General features: G+C 39.8%; 1 protein-coding gene across 6 annotated transcripts in view; it reads left to right on the top strand.

The window, feature by feature from the left end:
- RBM33 (RNA binding motif protein 33) overlaps nucleotides 1-21,910 on the top strand; it is a 127,379-nt gene that overhangs the window by 23,680 nt on the left and 81,789 nt on the right. For 5 of the 6 annotated variants that reach the window (XM_083376971.1, XM_083376970.1, XM_083376973.1 and 2 more), the window contains exons 3-7: nucleotides 6,687-6,735; nucleotides 7,134-7,210; nucleotides 9,423-9,723; nucleotides 11,168-11,287; nucleotides 15,921-16,092. In XM_083376971.1, the coding sequence (XP_083233097.1) occupies nucleotides 6,687-6,735; nucleotides 7,134-7,210; nucleotides 9,423-9,723; nucleotides 11,168-11,287; nucleotides 15,921-16,092 (719 nt within the window). The remainder of the gene's footprint in view (nucleotides 1-6,686; nucleotides 6,736-7,133; nucleotides 7,211-9,422; nucleotides 9,724-11,167; nucleotides 11,288-15,920; nucleotides 16,093-21,910) is intronic. The other variant, XM_083376972.1, reaches the window with a different exon arrangement.

Here is a 21,910-nt window from a genome sequence, read left to right as displayed (position 1 = left end):
ATAGGATGAACATTGAGATCGTGCCTGTCTTTAATCACATTCATTCTTCATTTTATACCAGGGTTGTTTTAGGAGTCTCTTCTATCATGCTTTAATGGCTGCTCTATCCCCCAGTCCCAAAGGTGCTTTTTCAAGAGGCAACTTGACTTTCTTGTTTTTCTTTGAAGACATTTCGTTTCTCATCCAAGAAGCTTCTACTAACAGCTGCTCCCCTGCCAGTCCCAGATGACCTTTTTCAAGAGGCAACTGGACTTCCTTGTTTTTCTTTGAAGATGTTTTGCTTCTCCTTCAAGCAGCTTCTTGGATGAGAAGCGAAACGTCTTCAGAGAAAAACAAGGAAGTCCAGTTGCCTTTTGAAAAAGCATCTTTGGGACAACCATGACCTGGATGACTGAGAACCTCCATAGACATCAACCCCCGTCATGTGATCGCATTTCAGGCACATGGGAACTGGCTTGTATTTACGACCTTTTTCAATGTCCTGCAGTCCCCTCATTGTTTTGTTTTTTGTTTTGCCAAAATATGGCTTTTACTTTCAGTTTTTTGCAAGAATATTCCATAGTAAACAATAAGTTCACTTAGCTGTGGAGTTTGTTTAACTACTGGTGCAAACACCCCCCCCCAACAACATAAAATTGGGTGGGTCATATGATGATCTGCTTTATCACAACTTACAACCATAATGGGCAGGCTTCATAATGGTCATAAATTGAAGACTCCCGGTAGGTCTTTCTTCTATATGGAGATCCATGATACTTGCTAATTGTGTGATAACTAGTGAGTAATCATGGCAAGGGATTGATGGAAATGTCCTGCATTCAGATCGTGTTTCACTTGGAGAGAGTTAATTGAGGTTTTAAGAGTTAAGACTTGAGCTTGTCAATCAGAAGATTGGTAGTTTGAGGCCCAAGTACTGTGTGACGAGGTGAACCTCCACCCTTGCCCCAGCTTTTGCGAACCTAGCAGTTTGAAAGCATGCAAATGCAAATAGTTAAATAGATATCATTTTGATGGGAAGGTAACAGCGTTCCCTATATAGTTGGCATATAGTCATGCTGGCTACATGATCACAGCAGCATCTTTCGGCAGTGCTGGCTGGCTCCCTCGGCTAGGAAGCAGAGATGAGCACCGACCCCCAAAATCAGATGTGACTGGACTGGTGAAACCTTTCTTTACCTTATACTTTTAACATTCTGGAGGCACAAGCAATAGAACGCAGCCAAACTAGAGTCTTGGACTTTAAAAGAGCTAATTTCAATAAACTTAGAGAGACCTTGGGAAGAATTCCATGGATGAGAATCCTAAAGGGGAAAACAACTCAAGAAGCTTGGGAAATTTTGAAAAGTGAGATAATAAAGGCCCAGTCTAGCACAATACCAACAAAGAAGAAAAATAACAGCTCTCAAAAGAAACCAGCATGGCTGCATAAAGAACTCTGATAAATTGAAAGATAAAAAGGACAAGTATAATAAGTGGAAAGAGGGGCACATAACTAAGACAGAATATCAGCAAACAGCCCGTGCCTGCAAAGATGAAGTGAGGAAAGCTAAGGCTCAAAATGAACCAAGGCTTGTGACCAAAGTCAAAAATAACAAAAAAAATCTTCTTTCAACATGTAAAAAACAAGAAAAAAGTTAAGGAAATGATTGGTCCATTAGTGGGGGAAAATGGCAAGAAGGTGACAAGCAACACGGAGAAAGCAGAACTATTTAATTCGTTTTTTGCATCTGTCTTTACACAAAGGGAAAAAACAGTCCAACCTACCAAAAACAGTGCCATAAAAAACAGAATAGAAACACAAGATAGGCAAGAAAATGGTAAGTGAACACCTGTCCAGCCTAGACAAGTTCAAATCACCAGGACCAGATGGATTACGCCCCAAAGTTCTCAAGGAAATGGCAGACGTGATCTCAGAACCACTGAACTATATTTTTCAAAGATCCTGGAGCACTGGGGAACTACCAGAGGACTGGAAGAGAGCTGATGTAGTTCCCATCTTCAAAAAAGGGAAAGAAATAGATCCATGAAACTACAGACCTATCAGCCTGACCTCAATACCTGGGAAGATTCTGGAAAAGATAATCAAACAACAAATCAGCGAACACCTTGATGCGAACAAAGTCATCACTAAAAGTCAACATGGGTTTGTCAAAAACAGATCATGCCAGACAAATCTTATTGCATTCTTTGACCAAGTGACAAAATTAGTGGACCAGAGGAATGCTGTAGATATAATGCCTTACGTACACTCACCCATGCACTTGTGACCTCTCGTCTTGACTACTGCAACGCTCTTTACATGGGGCTGCCCTTGAGAACCACTCGGAAGCTTCAGCTGGTACAGAGTGCAGCTGCACGAACACTTTTGGGGGCTTCCCGATACTCCCATATTACACCTCTCCTCCGTGAGCTGCACTGGCTTCAGTTGCCTTCCGAGTGAAATTCAAGGTGCTAGTGATGACATACAAAGCCCTACATGGCATGGGTCCGGATTACCTACGGGAACACCTACTGCCAGCGTCAACACCCCTCCGTCCTGTGCGCTCCCACAGAGAGGGCCTCCTCAGGGTGCCACCGGTCAGAGAATGCCGGCTGGTGGCCCCCAGGGGTAGAGCATTCTCGGTGGGTGCGCCAACCCTTTGGAACTGCTTGCCAGCCGAAATCCGGATAGCCCCCGACCTTCGCACCTTCCGGCGTGACTTAAAAACCTACCTATTCCAGCAAGCCGGCCTGGCCTGATAGATTTTGGGGTTTCATTTGTTTTACTATTGCTTTATTGTATACTTACCTTGCTCTGTACACTGCCCCGAGTCCTTCGGGAGAAGGGCGGTATATAAAACAAACAAACAAACAAACAAACAAACAAACAAATAAAATAAATAAATAAATAAATAATTTATTTGGACTTCAGTAAGGCATTTGATAAAGTAGATCACAACCTACTACTTGATAAGATAGAAAAATGTGGGTTAGATAGCATCACCACCAGATGGATTCGTAGCTGGCTGACAGGCCGTACTCAGCGTGTGGTCCTCAATGGAACTGCATCTACATGGAAGGAAGTGTGTAGTGGGGTGCCCCAGGGCTCTGTTCTGGGCCCAGTGCTCTTCAACATTTTCATTAACGATTTGGATGAGGGGATAGATGGGGAACTCATCAAATTTGCAGACAACACCAAGCTGGCAGGAATAGTCAACACTCCAAAAGACAGGCTTAAGATACAGGAGGATCTGGACAGACTCGAATACTGGGCGCTATCTAGCAAAATGAAATTCAATGGTGAAAAAAGTAAGGTTGTACATTTAGGCAGGAAAAATCAAATGCACAGGTATAGTATAGGTGGTACCTTGTTCAATAGTAGTAACTGTGAGAGGGATCTCGGAGTCTTAGTAGGCAATCACTTCAATATGAGCCAGCAGTGTGCTGCAGCTGCCAAAAAAGCTAACACAGTGCTAGGCTGCATTAACAGAGGGATAGAATCAAGGTCACGTGAAGTACTAATACCACTTTACAATGCTTTGGTAAGGCCACACCTGGAATACTGCATCCAGTTTTGGTCACCACGATGTAAAAAAGATGTCGAGACTCTAGAAGGGGTACAGAGAAGAGCAACAAAGATGATTGGGGGACTGGAGGCTAAAACATATAGGGAATGGTTGCTGGAATTGGGTATGTGTAGTTTAACGAAGAGAAGGGTGAGGGGTGACATGATAGCAGTGTTCCAATATCTCAGGGGCTGCCACAAAGAAGAGGGAGCCAAACTATTCTCCAAAGCACCAGAGGGCAGGACAAGAAGCAACGGATGGAAACTAGTCAAGGAGAGAAGCAACCTAGAACTAAGGAGAAATGTCCTGACAGTTAGAACAATTAACCAGTGGAACAACCTGCCTCCAGAAGCTGTGAATGTTCCAACACTGGAAGTTTTTAAGAAGAGACTGGACAGCCATTTGCCTGAAATGGTATAGGGTTTCCTGCCTGAGCAGGGGGTTGGACTAGATGACCTCTAAGGTCCCTTCTTCCTCCTCCTCCTCCTCCTCCTCCTCCTCCTCCTCCTCCTCCTCATTTTTTATTATTATTATTATTATTATTATTATTATTATTATTATTATTATTATTATTATTATTATTATTATTTTCCGATGCTTGGTTTATAATGAGCCACCCAATCAGTGTCAACTGCTAGTGACCATATACATATGTTTTCTCGTTTACAATCTGCCCCAAACTTGGTCTTTCTCTTCTCCCAAGAGGGCACCCGTTGCCACTGTAATTTGAGTCTGTCTGTTTTCCTTCTGCCCTTTCCAGCATTAGAGCCTTATCCAAAGAACTAGATCTTCGTACAATGTACCTGAAGTAGGCTGATGTTTCCAATTACTTCTGTGCAAAAATGTTTTACATTTTTCTGTTAAAAAAGCTTTATGCTGTAGAAATCACCCCATCTTGTAAAGAATTAAAACAGGCCACCCATTTGAGTTAAATTCTGCTAAAGCTGAACATCGGGGCCCTTTCTGTGAACTTTAGCATCATTAGCTATTAGTGGGAGAAAATGTTTCTTTACTTAAAGAGCGAATTACTGTGCTTTTGAAACAAACTGCATCCTTTTGGAATTAACCAGAATTATAAGTTACATCTAGCAACTTTCTTTGCTCTCTACGAGGAGTTCTTGACCAATGACCGTATCAGTGTCTGTCCATAAGTCATGACTGTCGTAAAGTGGGGCATCCCATGAAAGATCTAATTTTACAACCCCTTTTTTTAACAACAGTAGTTAAATGAATGCAGCAGTTGTAGAGTGGCTGCTGTGGTCATTAAGCAAACTTGGTGGTCGTTAAGTGAACCATAGCTTTCCTGTGGGTACATTTTTGCCAATAACTCGACATAACACCATTTTTCCCCCAAAAAACTTTGCCAGGAAAGTCAGCTTGGGCCAACAATTTTCTCTCATCCACAGGGTTATAGTTGTGGGGAAAATAGAAGGGGAAAGGTGTGTTGGATATGTTTGCTGCCCTTTTTGTAAAAACTATACAGGTGAGGTATAAACAAACAAAATATGTAAAATGTGCTCACTTGACTGTAGCACACTGCAAGTAGCCGTGAATGTGACTCAGTTGCAAGCACCCAAAGTCGGTTCACCTGATTGTGGCAAGAGGCAACCAGTGGCGTAGCGTGGGTTGTCAGCACCCGGGGCAAGGCAAGTAATTTGCGCCCCCTAACCTGCTGGGCGGCCGCTGCACTGTCCCTCCCCCAGATAGTCCCTCGCTCTCTCTCCGCACCGCACGCCTGGCACCCCCCCCTCCACAGTGGACGGTGACCCGGCGGCTCGGATTGGATTCGCACAGCCAGCACTGCTGTGAGAGAGAGTGAGCCAGGCAAGGGCAGAGAGCTGCGAGTGCGAGTGTGCTCCCCCAGATGTTGCGGCCGGTGCGGCCGACCCCCCTTGCACCTCCCACGCTACGCCACTGCAGGGGTCGGCAACCTTGGCTCTTTTATGACTTGCGGACTTCAAATCCCAGAATTCCCGAGCCAGCGTAGCTGGCTCGGGAATTCTGGGAGTTGAAGTCCGCGAGTCATAAAAGAGCCAAGGTTGCCGACCCCTGTTACCCAGGGGAATCTCCTTTTGTGAGGAGGACTCATCCCTTCCCAGGCCCAGATAATTATAGCTCTCTCCGCGCTGCAGTTCCCAACCCGCGGCGAGCGGCAACGGGGCGCGCTTCCCTTCTCTAGCGCGCTCCGGAAGCCAGGAGGAAACTGACCGGCTCCTTTTATGGCGAGGGACAAGCCGAGACAAGCCCGGTCCTGCTCCGAGGTTGTCCTGAAGCGCGTCCCCGCCCCCCCTCACCTTCCTGGCCTCTCCGCAGGGCTAGCGCTCGGAGAGGAGCTCTCTGGACAACCGGCGGCTTCCGCCGGGCAGAAAAAGCCGGTTCCGATTGGGCGGGAGAGGACCGTGGGGGGGGGGAGGAGGAGGAGGAGGAGGAGGCGGAGAGGAAGAGAGTTGGGCTTGCAGCCATGAAATGTAAACCCAGGCGGGGGGGAAAAAAAGCCGCTCCGGTAAGTTGATCGCCCCTGCCTTGGCGAAGGCTGTCTTTGGCGGGACTCGGCTCGCCCCAGGGACCGGATGACTTCAGGCTCCAGCCGGGCCTGGCTCCCCGGAGCCTTCTAGGCCGGGCAAAGAAGAGCGCCTCCGACTTGTGGCCTATGGAGTTTCCAGTCGGAGCGGCCCGAAGGAGGAGTCACGCTGTGTGTTTGTGTGTGTGTGTGTGTGTGTGGCGCGCCGTGGGGCGTCAGGCCCTTCCCGGCTGGGGCTCCGGTGCCACCGCCCTGCCGGATCCCGGCGCCGTCGAGTGCGCCCCCTCAGATGTTGCGCCCGGTGCGGCCGGCCCCCCCTGCACCCCCCACGCTACGCCACTGGAGGCAACCATCGTAATTTCAAATCTGGATCCTATGTAGCCCCCTGGTAGATTTATTGTAACTTCAGTGGTCACTATCTGGTTGCAAGTTGAGAACTACCAGAAATGGACTTTAGTATAGAAATGGGACTTTCTCACTTTCTGAAAAATGAAGTTAAGCTCATTTTTGTCTGCATTATTGCTGAAATCCTCAAGTATACTTTGGGTGAAGTAGAATGACATTGATTTAAATGATGCAATTTTTCCACCGTTTTGAAGTATCTCTTTTCTTTTTTCTAGTGAACTGGATGATGACTTACTAGGAGAAGATTTGTTGACTGGCAAAAAGGTAAACCAGCCTGTTTAAAGTACACGCTTAAAAGGAGTAGTTAGTTTAAAAAGTAACTTGACTACTTTACTTCAACCCACATCAGTTCAGCACCTGATGGTTTAGAACGGGGGTCTTCAAACCTGGCCCTTTTATGACTTGTGGACTTCGACTCCCAGAATTCCTCAGCCAGGCAAGCTGGCTGAGGATTTCTGACAGTTGAAGTTCACAAGTCACAAAAGGGCCAAGTTTGAAGACCCCTGGTTTAGAATCTTGCTGTCTTGCTGTTCCAGTGAAGAAATCCAAATGCTTTGCTGAAGGTTGCCTGCTTATTTTATATCAATTCATTTTTATTATCATTTGTATTCATTTATGTCTTACGTCCAGCTCAAAAAAGGTGTTTTCCCCCCCAATTTTAGACTCAGTCAGATATGTCAGATGAAGAACTGAATGACGATCTTCTGCAAAGTGATAATGAAGAGGATCAGCATTATAGGTTTGTGTTTTGTTTGAACCAAGAAACGTAGCTTGTTTTCTATATCAGCACATTCAGATTAGTCGTTTATATTCCTGTACTAGAATAGCACATAAAATGTGCTGTTGACCGTAAGAAGTATTATCATATGAGGCACCGAACATGACACATGAACATCGCTTTATCTGTGCAAATATATGAGTAAGAATTCAACTCATTTTCGGCTGGATATTAAAACAGAAAATAAGGGTAGTATAGGACCGTATTTCCCAGAGGCATTGTCTTCAGAATTGTGTGGTAACTTTCTCTAAAAATTTAATTGCTCTGAAGAATTCCTTAGGAATAGCTATTCTAATGTGAATTTCTAATTATATAACTTTTCTTTTGATGTATGTATTAGGAATGTAATTGTTACTAAGTGTAACTGATTAAAAAAATACTTACGTTAGATGCCTCCAGGAAGAAAGAGGATGCCTGCTACATGTAGGCATAATCGTAACTGCAAAATTTTATTAAGAACTGTTGTTTTATTCATTTGCATTAAGAATACATTTGTACAATTACCCCAAAGGTGCTTTTTAAAAAGTCAACTGGACTTTCTTTGTTTTTCTTGAAGGTGTTTTGCTTCTCATCCAAGAAGTTTCTTCTAACTTGGATGAGAAGCGAAATATCTTCAAGGAAAAACAAAGAAAATCCAGTTGCCTTTGGGACAACATGACCTGGAGAACTGAGAATCTCCATATACATTTGTAGAATTATTCTGGCTTTTTTTTAATTAAATGGCTGTGTTGAATTTCTTAGATACATTGTTGGTATATTTTATCTTTTCACCCTCCTATTTGTTTTAGATACACATCTTTTCCCATCTACATATTGATGGATGCAAATAAAATCAATCAGTGAACCCCTGCAGGACTGAATATGTACACTTATACAGAAAAACAATATAGATCAATGTGATTGAAATTAGTCCTATTAGAAGTATTGCCTGACACATTAAACTAAAGAATTGTTCTCACTTCTTTCTCACTTGCATAATGGTTCAACCCTGATGTTTGACAAGAAACTTTGAGTTACAACCATCTTTAATCAATTCTGCCTTTGCTGAAAAGTTTCTTGGCAAAGCAGAATTAGGAATTAAAATGTAGCAAACCCCATATAATATCTAGATCATATTTCTATTTCAGACATCACACATAACAACAGAACAAGTCTGACTCTGAACTCTATTCAGGACTGAGCTTGCCCAGAAGTGGTTCACATGTAATAATAATTGCGTTTTGGTGTTCATACCCAGGACAGAGCTGCATCTTGGAAACCTGACTTTGAAAGCATTACTGCCTTCTAATTTGTTCATTTCCATGACTTTTGCATGTCATGGTTTTTTGTAATTGATAACTTGAATCATCACTGGGAAGATCCAAGTTTAGTTCCACCTTCAGACTTGGAAGTTCACTTGGTGACTTTAAACCAATCTCTCTCATCCTGCCTACTTCACAGGATGGTTGTGGGGCGAAATATGAAGGAAGAAGTGGCCCCTAAGTCCCTTTGAATTCTCAAAGAGCAAACAGGATATAAAGAAAAAACCCGATAAATAGTTTTTGGAGAGAATGTAAAAGGGAACTTATAGATCATTATTGCTTCATGTACTACGAATTGCTATATTTTAATGAACGAAAATAATTCTTTTTTAGTTTGCTGAATTGATAGGGTTTTATAATTTTTTTTACCAGAAAACCTATGATTCCTTCTCAGAATTTAGATAGGAGTTATTGACACAACTCAAATTGAACATTGGTTGATGTTGATGCCTATAAGAATTAAATGCAAATTCTATCATGTTGAAGTATATTCAAGCATACCCTTTAAAAATATTTCAGTAACCTAAAATTCCAAAGCATTGATGCTCAGCAGTATTAATGTAGCTAGTATAAGGTTGCACTAAATGGGAAACAAATGCTGATCTCCTTCTGTGTATATTTGTTAACCTGGGATTTAAAACTGAATGCAACTTGCTCAGTTATCTCACACTTTATGCCAAGCTAATCTATTAGAACATATAGTTCATTTGATCCCTTTGGTGATGAAACAGATATAAGTATGCACGTTATGAGTTTATGATATGAAATCAAATTGATGCGTCAATAAATTTTGTTCTAGTTAATGTGGATATTGTTGCACACTAATGATCTATTGATTTAAATTAAAAACACTTTTTTTTGCCTTATTGTAGTTCTCAGGATCTCACTGTGAGTCTTAATGCTGTATCTAGCGTGGTTACATCCTTTGAGAATGCTAATGACCCATCTATTGAACAAGACTTAGAGTATGAACAAGGGGAAGATGAAATTGGTTATGATAAATCAGATGTTCCTGAGGAGTATGCAGAAGAGTATTCGGAAGAACAATATGAAGGCCAAGAGGCTGAGTTGATAGAAGACCAAATAGAATATGGGGAAGATCAGGTTGAAGAAGAGAATTATAACGATGAAGTGCTGGATCTTGAAATCAATGAACCGCTGGATGAATTTCCGGTGAGTTTCCCCCCCCCCTCTCCTATTTTAGTTTTTGAGATAACATTGCTGCACATACTTAGGTTTTTAGACTGATTTGAAATCTGTTTACCTCCCTTGGGACCAGAGCAAAATTAGACCTATTATCACTGTCTGCCAGTTTCTTTATCTAGGCTGTGACAAAGTTTGTGTTGACAGCTTGTTTGGCTGCAGGTAATGCTCTTTTGTCATTCTGGAAGGCAGTTGAGAATCATGACCTTGAAGATTGTATCCTTAAGGAAGAAAACAGCTTTGTGTGGTGCCAATTGTTAGAAGTACTTAATGCAAAAGCTTTTATCCAGGCTTTAGACAAGATCTGATAAAGTCCTTCGAAGGTGAAAAGATTATTGACCTGCTAAAGACATCTTTAAGGTGCTAATATTCCAAAGTGATTGATGTTCTGTTCACTCATTTCCACCCTCCCCTTTTTTTGTAATTGAGAACTGTCTAAAACTGAATAAAGAGGTTTTGAGGTTACTTTAGAACGTGTCTCATATATAATTCGTTTCAGTTTCATTGGTTTTCTGCGTACATTGATTTGAAATGAGAATAGATTTATTGCCGTTTATTAGAAGTATTTCTCAACTAAAAAAAACCCCTACCAAACAAAAGGATTTATTGTTCCTTTATCTTTGCTTTAAAGCCCAAGTCACATAATAAAAGGCTGTATGTTATTTTTAGATGTATAAGACATAAATGCATGATGGAAAAATACATTTCATGGAAAATAAAGGTATTGTATTGGTCTCAAATTATTTAAATATTTAATTAAAATCTGAAATCCTACATGTAAAAAGGAATTAATGTGAACTGTCACATCATTATGCTATGTAAGCTGCTCTGGGAGCAATTAATTTTCATTTTATGGAGTAGGTTATATATGCTTTAAGTAAGTAGATGTAATTTTTCCTAACACATGTTTTAAAAACTTTACTAAGTATAGTAATGCTGGTGTCATGTTTTAAATTTTAAGAGGGTTTATCTTCTAAATTATTGATACAAAAAGTAAATAGCTACCTCATATAAAATAATGTTAAATGTGTTGTTGGTTTAATGGAGACCTATATGAAAGTAGTGTTGTATTTGAATCTTCATAATATTTTTACAATCATATAGATTCCAATTTTTCATCCTTTAAGTCTTAGTTGCAACAAGGTATAAAGTTGTTGTCATGGTTAGTATTAATTATAATTTATCTTAAGCATCATTCACCATTTAAATCCTAATTCACTGACAAAAACCAGTTTGCATAAATCAGTTATATTTAAGGTAGATTCAAGGTGCTGTACAGAAGTATGGAAGTTTGCGACTTTTTTTCAGTTGGAAGATTGCATTTACACCAGCCCCCTTCTGAATAAATAAGCAGTGATATATTTAGAAAATAAAATTAGTTTAAGTGAAAGGCTTCCTTGTGCATTTCTTTCAGGATGAAGATTATGTACAATCTTATAGTGGAGAACAAGTAATTGAACAACAAGAATATGTAGCTGAAGAAGAGTTAGAAGAGGTTGTTGATACCCAGTCACCTCCCAATGAGTCAGAAGAGGTACTGCAGAAAAGCTGGAACATTAAAAAAAATACACATTTCAGATAGATTTTTCAATTTGGTATTTGCCTTTGGCATTGCTTTTCTCAATATTTCTATTGCAAAAGTAGCTATAAAGAGAAACTACGACCCTATGTTCATTTTTAGCAGACTTATACAGTAGTGGCCAGAATTGTGGAAACCTTTTGGGAAAAGTGTACAGTAGAAATGCCACCTTTGGTTAAGTTTACACCAATTTTTCTTCTAATTCCTTTATAACTGTGGCCTTGTTCACTTAATAATACTATTTTACTTCGCTTTCTGGGCAACCAGTCAACTCTTTGCACCATTACTTTAATTTTATTACGTTTTGCAAGCTCACTAAATGAACGAAAAAAAAAACCCCAACCAACTTGATAGCGATCACATAACAAACACACTGACAAATGTCCTCCTCTCAGCTTCAATACATGACATCAATCCTACTATGATCTGATTGGCTCATTGCCAAAACAAGATGACACCTGATTGGCTCTCTAAACACTCATGCTCATTGGCTACAATCAGATGAAGGAAAGCTACCTGATATCAACCTAAGCAAGTTGTGCTTCCTTTTTATTTGGCTATACCACAGGTCTGCAACCCGCGGCTCCGGAGCCACATGCGGCTCTTTCAGCTGTCTCCTGTGGCTCCCAGTCCTCTGCCATGTGCAGTCAAAAAAACAAAAAACAACAACAACGAAGTGGGACTAAAAAAGTTCAACCAATCAATTCAAATATGCAGGGTAGGTGCATATCTCGCCTTGGCTCCACTCTTCAGTCAAACCATGTTCTGCGCATGCACGCATGTACGCACATGCGCACACATTTTTTTGCAGCTCCCAGTTTTTCCTTTTGTGAGGGAACCGGTTCTGAGTGGCTCTTTCACTGTTTCAGGTTGCTGACACCTGGGCTATACCTTGTTCATAGAATACAATATAGACAATCGAACATACTTTGTTGCATTACATTCTTGATTGAATTATCTTTTCACTGATATATAATTTTATGGTACTACTCCAAAAAAAAGTGGTGTTATTAGCCACCAAACCTTAAAAATACACTTTTCCCAAAAGGTTTCCATAATTTTGGCCACTATTGTATACCAGGATGATCAACATTCCTGAATGCTCATTTTCAGGGAAAAACTAGAGATATGAAGGCGAGTGGTGTACATGCTACTTGTGTCACAGCTGCTTCTCCATTTGTTTCTCATTTTTGGCAGCTTTTACAAATAGTGCTAGAGTAATAGAATCCACTCTAGTTATCATCTAATATTTCATTTACTTTTCATATCTGATTTTTTTAACCATGTCCATAAGCAGTGCTTTTGAAGAAAATGCACAGTATTTTGTCTCTTCTTTACTCTTTGTGACCAGAAATTCAAAACTGCTTAGCATTATACCAGAATTAATTGTTCTGCATTGAAGTATCTTTTGCTTGATATAAAATCCTTGATCTTTTTTTTCCCCACTTTGTTCTTTGTGGAAACGCAAGTCACCTTTTTCTAGCATTCCTTATATGTAGTTGAAACAAGTTTCATTCATCTGCTCACAGTGTTGTCATGTATTACCTTTATTCCATAAACATCATGTCCTACTTGCTAGCAAGTAAATGTAAAACAAAAACCCCAAATAACAATAACTCATTCGTGCTTGAATGATACTTTAGCAAGCCAGTCTTCTGCAGAGTCTCCTGTTGAGACTTCTCATTCCCTGTTCAATCTTGATTTCCTTCTCCATTGCATCAAAGGAGAAACAGTCTTAGAAGCTGGTGATGAAACCTAAATCTTGGCTAGATATTTAATATGTGCTGTATACCATATTCTTCGTTCCAAAAGAATTTTGATCCTTGACATTTCAAAACTGGCGGATGAATAGATAGATGATACCTTGCTGGACAATAGAGACAAGAAATTTAAAGCTTTGCTCTGCGAGCTGCACTGGTTACCAGTTGTCTTCCGGGTGAGGTTCAAGGTTTTGGTAATGGTTTTTAAAGCCCTACATGGCATGGGTCCGGAGTACCTCGGGGATCACCTGCTGCCGGCGTCACAGAGAGGGCCTCCTCAGGGTGCCACCGGTCAGAGAATGTTGGCTGGTGGCCCCCAGGGGGAGGGCCTTCTCTGTGGGCGCCCCGGCTTTATGGAATCAGCTGCCGGTCGAGCTCCGGATGGCACTGGACCTTCGCTCCTTCTGACGCGGTCTGAAGACCTACCTATTTGAGCAAGCCGGCCTGGCCTGATGGGGGATGTGCTGGGGTTTTTATTGGGGATTTTTATTACTCTACTGTTTTTAGCTCAGGCTCTTATTTAATTCTTTTTTAATTTTTGTATTCTGTATTTTTATGTGCTCTGTTCACCGCCCTGAGTCCTTCGGGAGAAGGGCGGTATACAAATATAATAAATGAAATGAAATGAAAAATGAAATGAAAGTGACTTAAGGCATCCGTCCATGAAAATACCCATTATTACCTGAGCAATAAGTTTATTTGTCTCTGATGCATTTATTTTCTTTTCCTCTTCTACAAGAGGCTAGCTGCCACTCTTAGCTTTCACTGCCTGTATTTGAGGGAAGGGATTATATTTGGATTTAAGGTTTTCCTCATTCTCAGTTTCTTTTGAAGTCAGGAGTAGGAGCTTTAGTTGGACTGTTTGACAGGCAGTTCATTTTTCCCCTCTATCACCTTAAAATAAGGGCTCATCCTCCAAGTTAGTGTATTCCTTCGAGTACTAGTTGGTTTACTTGGTATTTAAATTCTGTGATGTTCTTCTTTTAAGCATATTGAGGCACTTCCTGCAGTAGAAAACACAGTACTCTGTAGATCAAAAGTATAATGGTAAGGTTTGAAAAAAATATCTTGTAGGCACCATAAGTAATACATAGCACTGATGCGTTTTTTTTCTTTTTCAGCCATTCCTAACAGATTAATTTCAGTAATTTTAAGAATGTAGCCTATAAGTAATAAGACACTAAACTTATACCATGCAAGCTGTAAAGAGAATATTTTAAGAGGAATCTTGCCAAAGTCATCCAGTTGAAAATGCTATAATTCTCTTACGCTCAATATTATTTCTCTTACACTTCCAGGAATTTTATTAACTCATTTTCTGTTTTGTTATACTTTATGGGAGGTTATTCAGTTACAGGAAGCGAGCAGTGAGAAAGATTTCCAAACTTCTGTTAAGAGTTATGGCTGTGATCCTAAATACTAACTGTAATGGTATGTGGGAAAGGTCTTGGGAGATGAAGGGAAGAGATGCTACCTCAGGAAGGGTCAGATGGAGTTGCAAGGTCAGCTGCAAATTGCATAATGGACAGGGAAAGAGACTCAGAAGAGACTTTTAACTTCTTGGGCTATAAAAAGAGATGGTGGGAGTTACGTGTTTTCAGACTCTGTTAAGATTGTCTTACAGTAAAGTAGTATTAACTCACCTGGTCATGTTTCCTGTATAGTCTGCTTGGGAAGGCTGACATTCCTTAATGTTTTCTGATGGACATTGTTAACACAACAAGAAAGTAGCTATTCAGTTTTAATGCAGCATTCCCCTTTATTTATTTAAGGCCTGGAAAAATTCTTAAATAATTTAGACTTCCCCAAATTATTTTTAAATATTGCAACCTGAAATTCATCCTCCTGAACTCATAGTAAGAAATGCAGCACTCTCCTATCTTGACACGAAACACTGATTTTTAACATAGACTTTAAAGACTGATTAAAGCAGGCATGTCAAACTGATGGCCCGCAGGCTGGATGCGTCACGCCGAAACCATGCCCACCCCATTGCCGGCAGTGGGGAAAAACTGGCACGATGTCACATGACATTGCGAGTTTGACATGCCTGGATTAAAGAGAGATATCTTGGAAGCTCAGAGACAAGATACAAAGTCCCAAAAGTATTTTTTTTTTCCAAAAGGCAAATGGACTTTGTTTTTCCTTGAAGATACTTTACTTCTCATCCAAGAAGCTTCTTCAGTTCTCTAGTTCCCTTCAAGGAAAAACAAAGTTCAGTTGCCTTTTGGAAAAAAAAAAATACTTTAGGGACAACCATGACCTGGATGACTGAGAATCTCCATAGGCAAAATATAAAGATTGCAGTCCTGCTTGTTCCACAGTTGCTCCCTAATGAAATTCACTGCTCCAGATGTATTGCTTCTTTAATGTTATTTCTATAATTTCTATTCCAGAATGTTAGCTCTTTTGAGTAAAAATGTTTGATTTCAAAAATGCAATTTTGATGCCATTTTTATCCTTCCTTGCCCGTCCTTTTCGTAAAGTGTTTAGCCATAATTACTGTTAGCCGAGTTTAAACATGGATTAAACTTCTGCACTATTTCTTTTTTTAAAATCACTGTTTTTTCACATTCCACATCATGAAATCAGTTAAATTTCACATAGTGCTATACTATTGAACAGTATATTATGGTGGAATGATGTTGAATTTTATTATTGCATGATGAAATTAACATTCAAGAGTCTTTACTTAAGAGTTGCTTAAATACCACTATGGACAGCTTATATGATGTTATACATGATGCACACTGATTTAAAGTTTTATGGATTTCAAAACCTTGTAAATATGTAAGATCGGCATTTTATCCTGTCCTCCTCTGTTACAGGCAATTATTGAAAATCTGGAGTTTCAAGAAGAGACCAAGGAAGAGTCAGATGAAGAAGAGGAAGATGACGAAGAGTCTGGCCGGTTACGGTTCAAAACTGAACGGAAAGAAGGAACAATTATTAGGCTATCGGACATAACAAGGGAGCGAAGAAACATTCCAGAAACTTTGGGTAAGACTTTAGAGGAATGGTTAGAAAACTAGATTCTTTATTGGTTAGAAAACAGACTAGCACATTACATGCACAGTTGAATAATAATACAAAAATTAAAAATAGAAATAATTGTGCTGAAGGTCTGAATTATAAGCAGTGAGGGTGAAAAAAAAGAAGTAAAATCTATAAAATAAAAAAAATGATAGTTTGCAGTTCAAGAGCACTTTTATAATGTTAAGCTGTCTACAGATAGTCCTCCTCAACTAATGTACATTTGTTCAGTGACCGCTAAGGTGCTGAAGTTGTGGCAGAGTTGACAAAATGGAGGTACAGTTGGCGTTCAGCTATCACACCATCTTTGCGATCACCTAAATGCGGTACAGGTGCTTTGGTGACCAGCTTGCGTTTATGATGGCGCAAGGAGGCAAGATCATGTAACCAGCGACCTTCTTTGCCAGCTTTCCACAAGCAAAATCCATGAGAAAGTCAGCAGGGAATGTCCCAAGTTGTTCCGTTTAGTCTCTCCTGCTTCTTCTACCCACCTGGAGCACGTGGCTGATGTTGGCCCTTCCCTGACTCATACACTGTCTGCACCATACGCTCCCATCCCCATGCAGCTTACCTGATAACCTCCCTGCTTCCCACTTAGCAAGCTGCACATACTGGGGTGACAACAGCAACCTAGACTGCCAGGATTGTCCTTGCTAAGCAGTGTGATCATGTGATGTGCTCTACGCCCACACTAGGTAGCGACTGTAATTTTGGTCCCAATTGCCACTGTAACCCTAGGACTACCTGTATTTATTCAGGATGGGAAGTTGTTAAAGATCTTGTGGCAGTATTGGTAGTGTAAAATAATATAATCTGGTAAATTTAGATAGGTCTTGTCTTTCCTAATATGAGAACAAACACATTAAGGTGTCACACGATGTCCGCGGAGCTGCAGGTCAAATCAGCTTTTCTGGAAGGACAGGCTAATTAAAGATGCTACTGAAAGAAATCTCAGATTGATGTCATAGCAAGGTGGAATCATGCAGGTTTAGTAATGAATTATTTAGAGTCTCAGTGTGATGCCTTGTGAAACTACACAGAAGCAGGACTTCTTTTGAAGCGTCCTGTGTTACAAGTTCAATATGAAGTTATGTTGTAATTTTCTAACAGAACATGTTGCTGTAAAACTATCACAGGAGTACATTTCTTCTGTCACATTAAGAGACATGGGCACATCCATTGTCTGGTCTGATGCCTCATACAGAAGTAATGTAGATGTTTCACGCTTTGTGAATTGAAAGCCTCTTGAAGAAATTTTGCTGTTTTACAGATTGACTTAGCAGTCAATCTGACTTGCATGGAATGATGACACGGTGTAATATGACATGTGTTGTTCCTCTGAGGTTGTCTTTACCTCCTTTTAAGAAATGCTAAGGCGCAGATGGTTTTTACTGTGTCCTGGTATGTAGAACCATAGAACTCAAAGAGAGAATACTTTCTTTTTCGCATGACTATAGGTGCTTCACAGGGTGGGGATATTGGGTTGGGGGTGGCAGGTTGGAGAAGTCTTGATTTATTAGTTCTGAATTAATCTAAAATTCAGAACCAATAAAATAATAAATAATAAGAATAATTTGAGAATAATGTACCTGCTATACATTTCACACAGGTGTTGAACATGTGAGATGGGCTAACTTGGAAGTTTGGAACATCTTTCATATTCAGTGAATCCGATCTGCCCATTGCTGGCAATTATTGAGCTCTACCATTTCAAATAGTAAAAGTTGTTGGGTATTGCTCAAAGGGGCAGATATTTAAAAAAAATGCTTTTTAGCTATCCAAATCATAAATCAGACTTCTCCAACCTGCCACCCCCACCCCCAATATCCCCACATTTCATTTTCCCAGATTTTATGTGTTGGTATTTGCTGGGAGTTGTAATTTACAGGTAATCATTGATTTGCAACTATAATTGGGACCAGAATTTCTATTGCTAAGCAGGGCGGTTAAGCAAATCGTGCCCATTCCATAAGGTTTTTACTAAGGTTGTTAAGTGAATCACTGCAGTTGTTAAGCCAGTCTTCCTTCCCTCATTGATTTCGCTTTTTGGAAGCTGATTGGAAAGGTTTCAAACGGCAATCCCATGGACACTGCAACCATCATAAATAAGTGCCGGCTGCCAGGCATCCAAATTGTGGTTACGTGGCCATTACACAGGTATGTTGTGATAGTCGTAAGTGTGAGGATCAGTTGGAAGCCACTTTTTCAGTTCTGTTGTAACTTTGAATCATTGCTAAATGGATAGTTGTAAGCTGAGGACAACACATATATGAGAAGGGGCCTCATATGCAATTCTAAACCCTTTTAGGGTGGTGTTATCTGGAGCAGAAGTGAGAGGAGGAGTAAAAGGCTTGGCTAGCTTGCTGGTGGGGAGGAAGTGCCTGAAGGAGATCCACCCTAAAACTTAGCAGTATTTTTCTAGTAGTTCTGTAGTGAGTGCACGAGTCTGGGGAGATTCAAGGAACCAGAAATGAAACAAGGAGCAGATCAGAGTGGTATGCTTATTGCTATTAGCCTATAGACAGGCACATTGGGTTAAGCCTGGAAAGCTTGATAGTTTATATTGGGATGCTTTGATAATGGAATATTTGGAGAATATATATTGAGCTGGAAAAAAAAAGTCTCAGTTGATATTAAGAAACCAACCATGGGAGCAAAATTTATTGCGCTTAGCTTTTATTCGGCAAAATTCATTTTTTTTTTTAAAATTTTCAACCTCTTATCTGAAAAGTACAAGATTAGCAAGCTGTCTGTATGAAACTATCTTAAAAAAAATGTTTGGAAATACTGATTATTTATTTGATAGCTCTTTCCTTGCTTTCATAAATAACGGTATCAAAATGCTCTAGCAATAAAAATAACCCCGTGATATCTCATTTGCAGTTTGCAAATATGCACGTTTAGCAGTTTCTACTCAAAAGGTTTTTTTTTCTGTAAAAAGCCATTGTCAGCTAGAGCAGTTAAGCGATCTGCAATAATTGTTGTCTATTAGTGAAAACTGTAGTAAAAGTGGCGTAATAAATATTACTTTCTTTCAGAAGTGATTGCTCTTAATAAGAATTATGGGTATAGAAATGGAATTCCATTGAGTGGTTACAATTTTTACTTTAACATCTAGACATAAATTGAGAAAACACTTAAATAGAAATTAATATTTTAGTTGAAATTCCAAACGTAATTTCCTTCCTGTCACTTTTTGGTGACCTTTTGTGACAGGTTGTCTCTATTGGAGGAAAGCATCCTTACTTGCTGATTAAAGATGGCATTTGAAACCATTTTATTACCAAGGGTAGCCAAATTAATTTTGACACTTGGAAGGACTAGAGGAATAATTGCTGATTCACTGCATTAGCCGTGTGTGAAAGAATTCTGCAGTAAAGATTGGATATGTGTTGGTAAAAATATGTTAAACATTTTTTTCTTATGAACGCAGCAGAATCATGTTTTAAATGCTGCTTTTTTAAAATTAAAAGGAAAATCCTTTGAGTTAAAAGCATTTTAAAGCAGGTGAAATAGGTTCTTTAGGGACAAAAATTGAAAGAATCATATGCAAAAAAAAAAAAGGATAACATGATTTTTTTTAACAGAATAACAGATTTGGAAGGGACCTTGGAGGTCTTCTAGTCCAACCCCTTGCTCGAGCATTTCAAACAAATGCTTATCCGATCTCTTCTTAAAAACCTCCAGTGTTGGAGCACCCACAATTTCTGCCAGCAAGTCGTTTTCTTGTGTTTTAAAGAATACTTCTGAAATGAGTCCCATGTTACAATATACAGGTAGTTCTCCTTCCCCCTGCAGTCAAGTAATTATGTTTTGGACTCTCAGCAACCGACCTACATGCAGGGCTTTTTTTTAGCATCCCACGGTCACATGACTGTTATTTCTGATGTTTTGTGCTGGAAACTAATGTTTGCTTCCAGTTTTGGCAAAAAAAAAAACACCACTTAACAGCTGGCACAACTTATGACTGGGATTTGGACTCTTATTATGGTCATAAGTCGGCTGGCGACCCCCAGGGGGAGGGCCTTCTCTGTGGGAGCGCCAGCCCTATGGAATCAGCTCCCCCCTGAGCTTCGGATGGCCCAAAATCTCCAATCCTTTCGCCGCGGCCTCAAAACACTCCTATTCCACCAGGCTGACCTGGACTGACAGGCATTTTAATTAATTATATTTGCAATTTTTAATTTATTTTTAGTTTTTAATTTTAATTTATTGCACAGATGATTTTAATTTTATTTTTATCTTAATTTCTGTACTTATTATATGTTTTGTTGTTAGCCGCTCTGAGTCCTTCGGGAGATAGGGCGGGATATAAATCCCATAAATAAATAAATAAATAAATAAATAAATAAATAAATAAATAAATAAATAAATAAATAAATAAGAAATAAAGAAATAAAGAAATAAGTAAGTAAGTAAGTAAGTAAGTAAGTAAGTCAAGGAAGGACTACCTGAAGTTTTTAGAGGATTTATGTTCTGAAATTGAGCATCAGAAAAGGATTCTGTGTGTATATATAAAGGATCACATACGGCCTTTTGAATTCTGAATATTGATTTTGCTTGTATGGAATTATTTTTTTTCTGATACCATTAGATGGCAGGGAGGGTGAGGCTGCTTTATAGGCACTCCTTTTCAATTTGTGAGTTTGCAGAAGATTGTCAAAAATTGGAATAAATATTTGTTTGTGAAAGTGAAAAGACAAATTACTTGTCCTGAACCCAAACTCTTCTTCCTTCCCTTATCAGCCCTTCCCCCATTTTTGAGTCCAAATGGGACCTAATTTTACTCTTGTTAAAGCTGTAATTATTTTGATGGCATCCGTTATGTGGAGGTAACAGTCCCTAAGGAGGATTCTCATCCCTCTTTTTACTCTGGTTTGTTATTCTTCAACGTCACCCTATTTTGAACACTGATCTGTAAGACCGAATTGTACAAACTACATGGATTGTTGTTCCCATTACCTGGAGAACAAAGTTCTGTTTTAACAGCGGAAGTTATTCGTGACCCCTTTGAGTTCACCTTCCCAGGCCTGATACTCTGTTCTCTGAATATGTGCCGGATAAGGAGGGCCAGCAGCAACAAGATGAACTTGTAAACTCAGTTACTTATTCTCCTTAAAATTGGACATCCTTCTGCATGGGTTTTAGCCTGAATTAGCTATTTTTAAAGAACATTTTGAGCCTTCTTCTTCAAGATTGTAGTCAAGGGACAGAATGGACTACAACATGGTTCTGAGTGAGCCAGTGAAGAAAGGTTTAGAACAGGGGTCTTCAAACTTGGCCCTTTTATGACTCATGGACTTCAACTCCCAGAATTCCTCAGCCAGTGTGCTTGGCTGAGGAATTCTGGGAGTTGAAGTCCATGAGTCATAAAAGGGCCACGTTTGAAGACCCCTGGTTTAGAAGCTATGCTCCAGTTACCAGATTTTGTCCTACAAATGTAATAGCATCTTTCCTTTCTCCATATAACATGAAGACTTCCAAATAAAAAGCACAGGATAGTCACTATATAGTTACCCATTAGTTAGAGGCATGCTATGTATCTTTGTGAGAAGGGAGCAAGGAAGAAACAAGGGAGTATTTGGCATGGAATACTGCTCAGACATTGTTTTAATAGGCCACTATCAATATATTCTGAAATACTTTTGAATCTGCTGCTTTTAACATTTACGAAGAGTTCCTTGATTCTGTTAGGAACACTAGTGAAAATGTGCTTTTTTAAAAAAGAGCTTTCATAGAAGGATGATATTGATATGACTAGGAAGCATGTCCTGAAGATATAAAG

Source organism: Vipera ursinii (assembly GCF_947247035.1).
Source record: "Vipera ursinii genome assembly, chromosome: Z".
Classification (NCBI taxonomy): domain Eukaryota; kingdom Metazoa; phylum Chordata; class Lepidosauria; order Squamata; family Viperidae; genus Vipera; species Vipera ursinii.
This window is presented reverse-complemented; position numbering and strand designations above follow the sequence as displayed.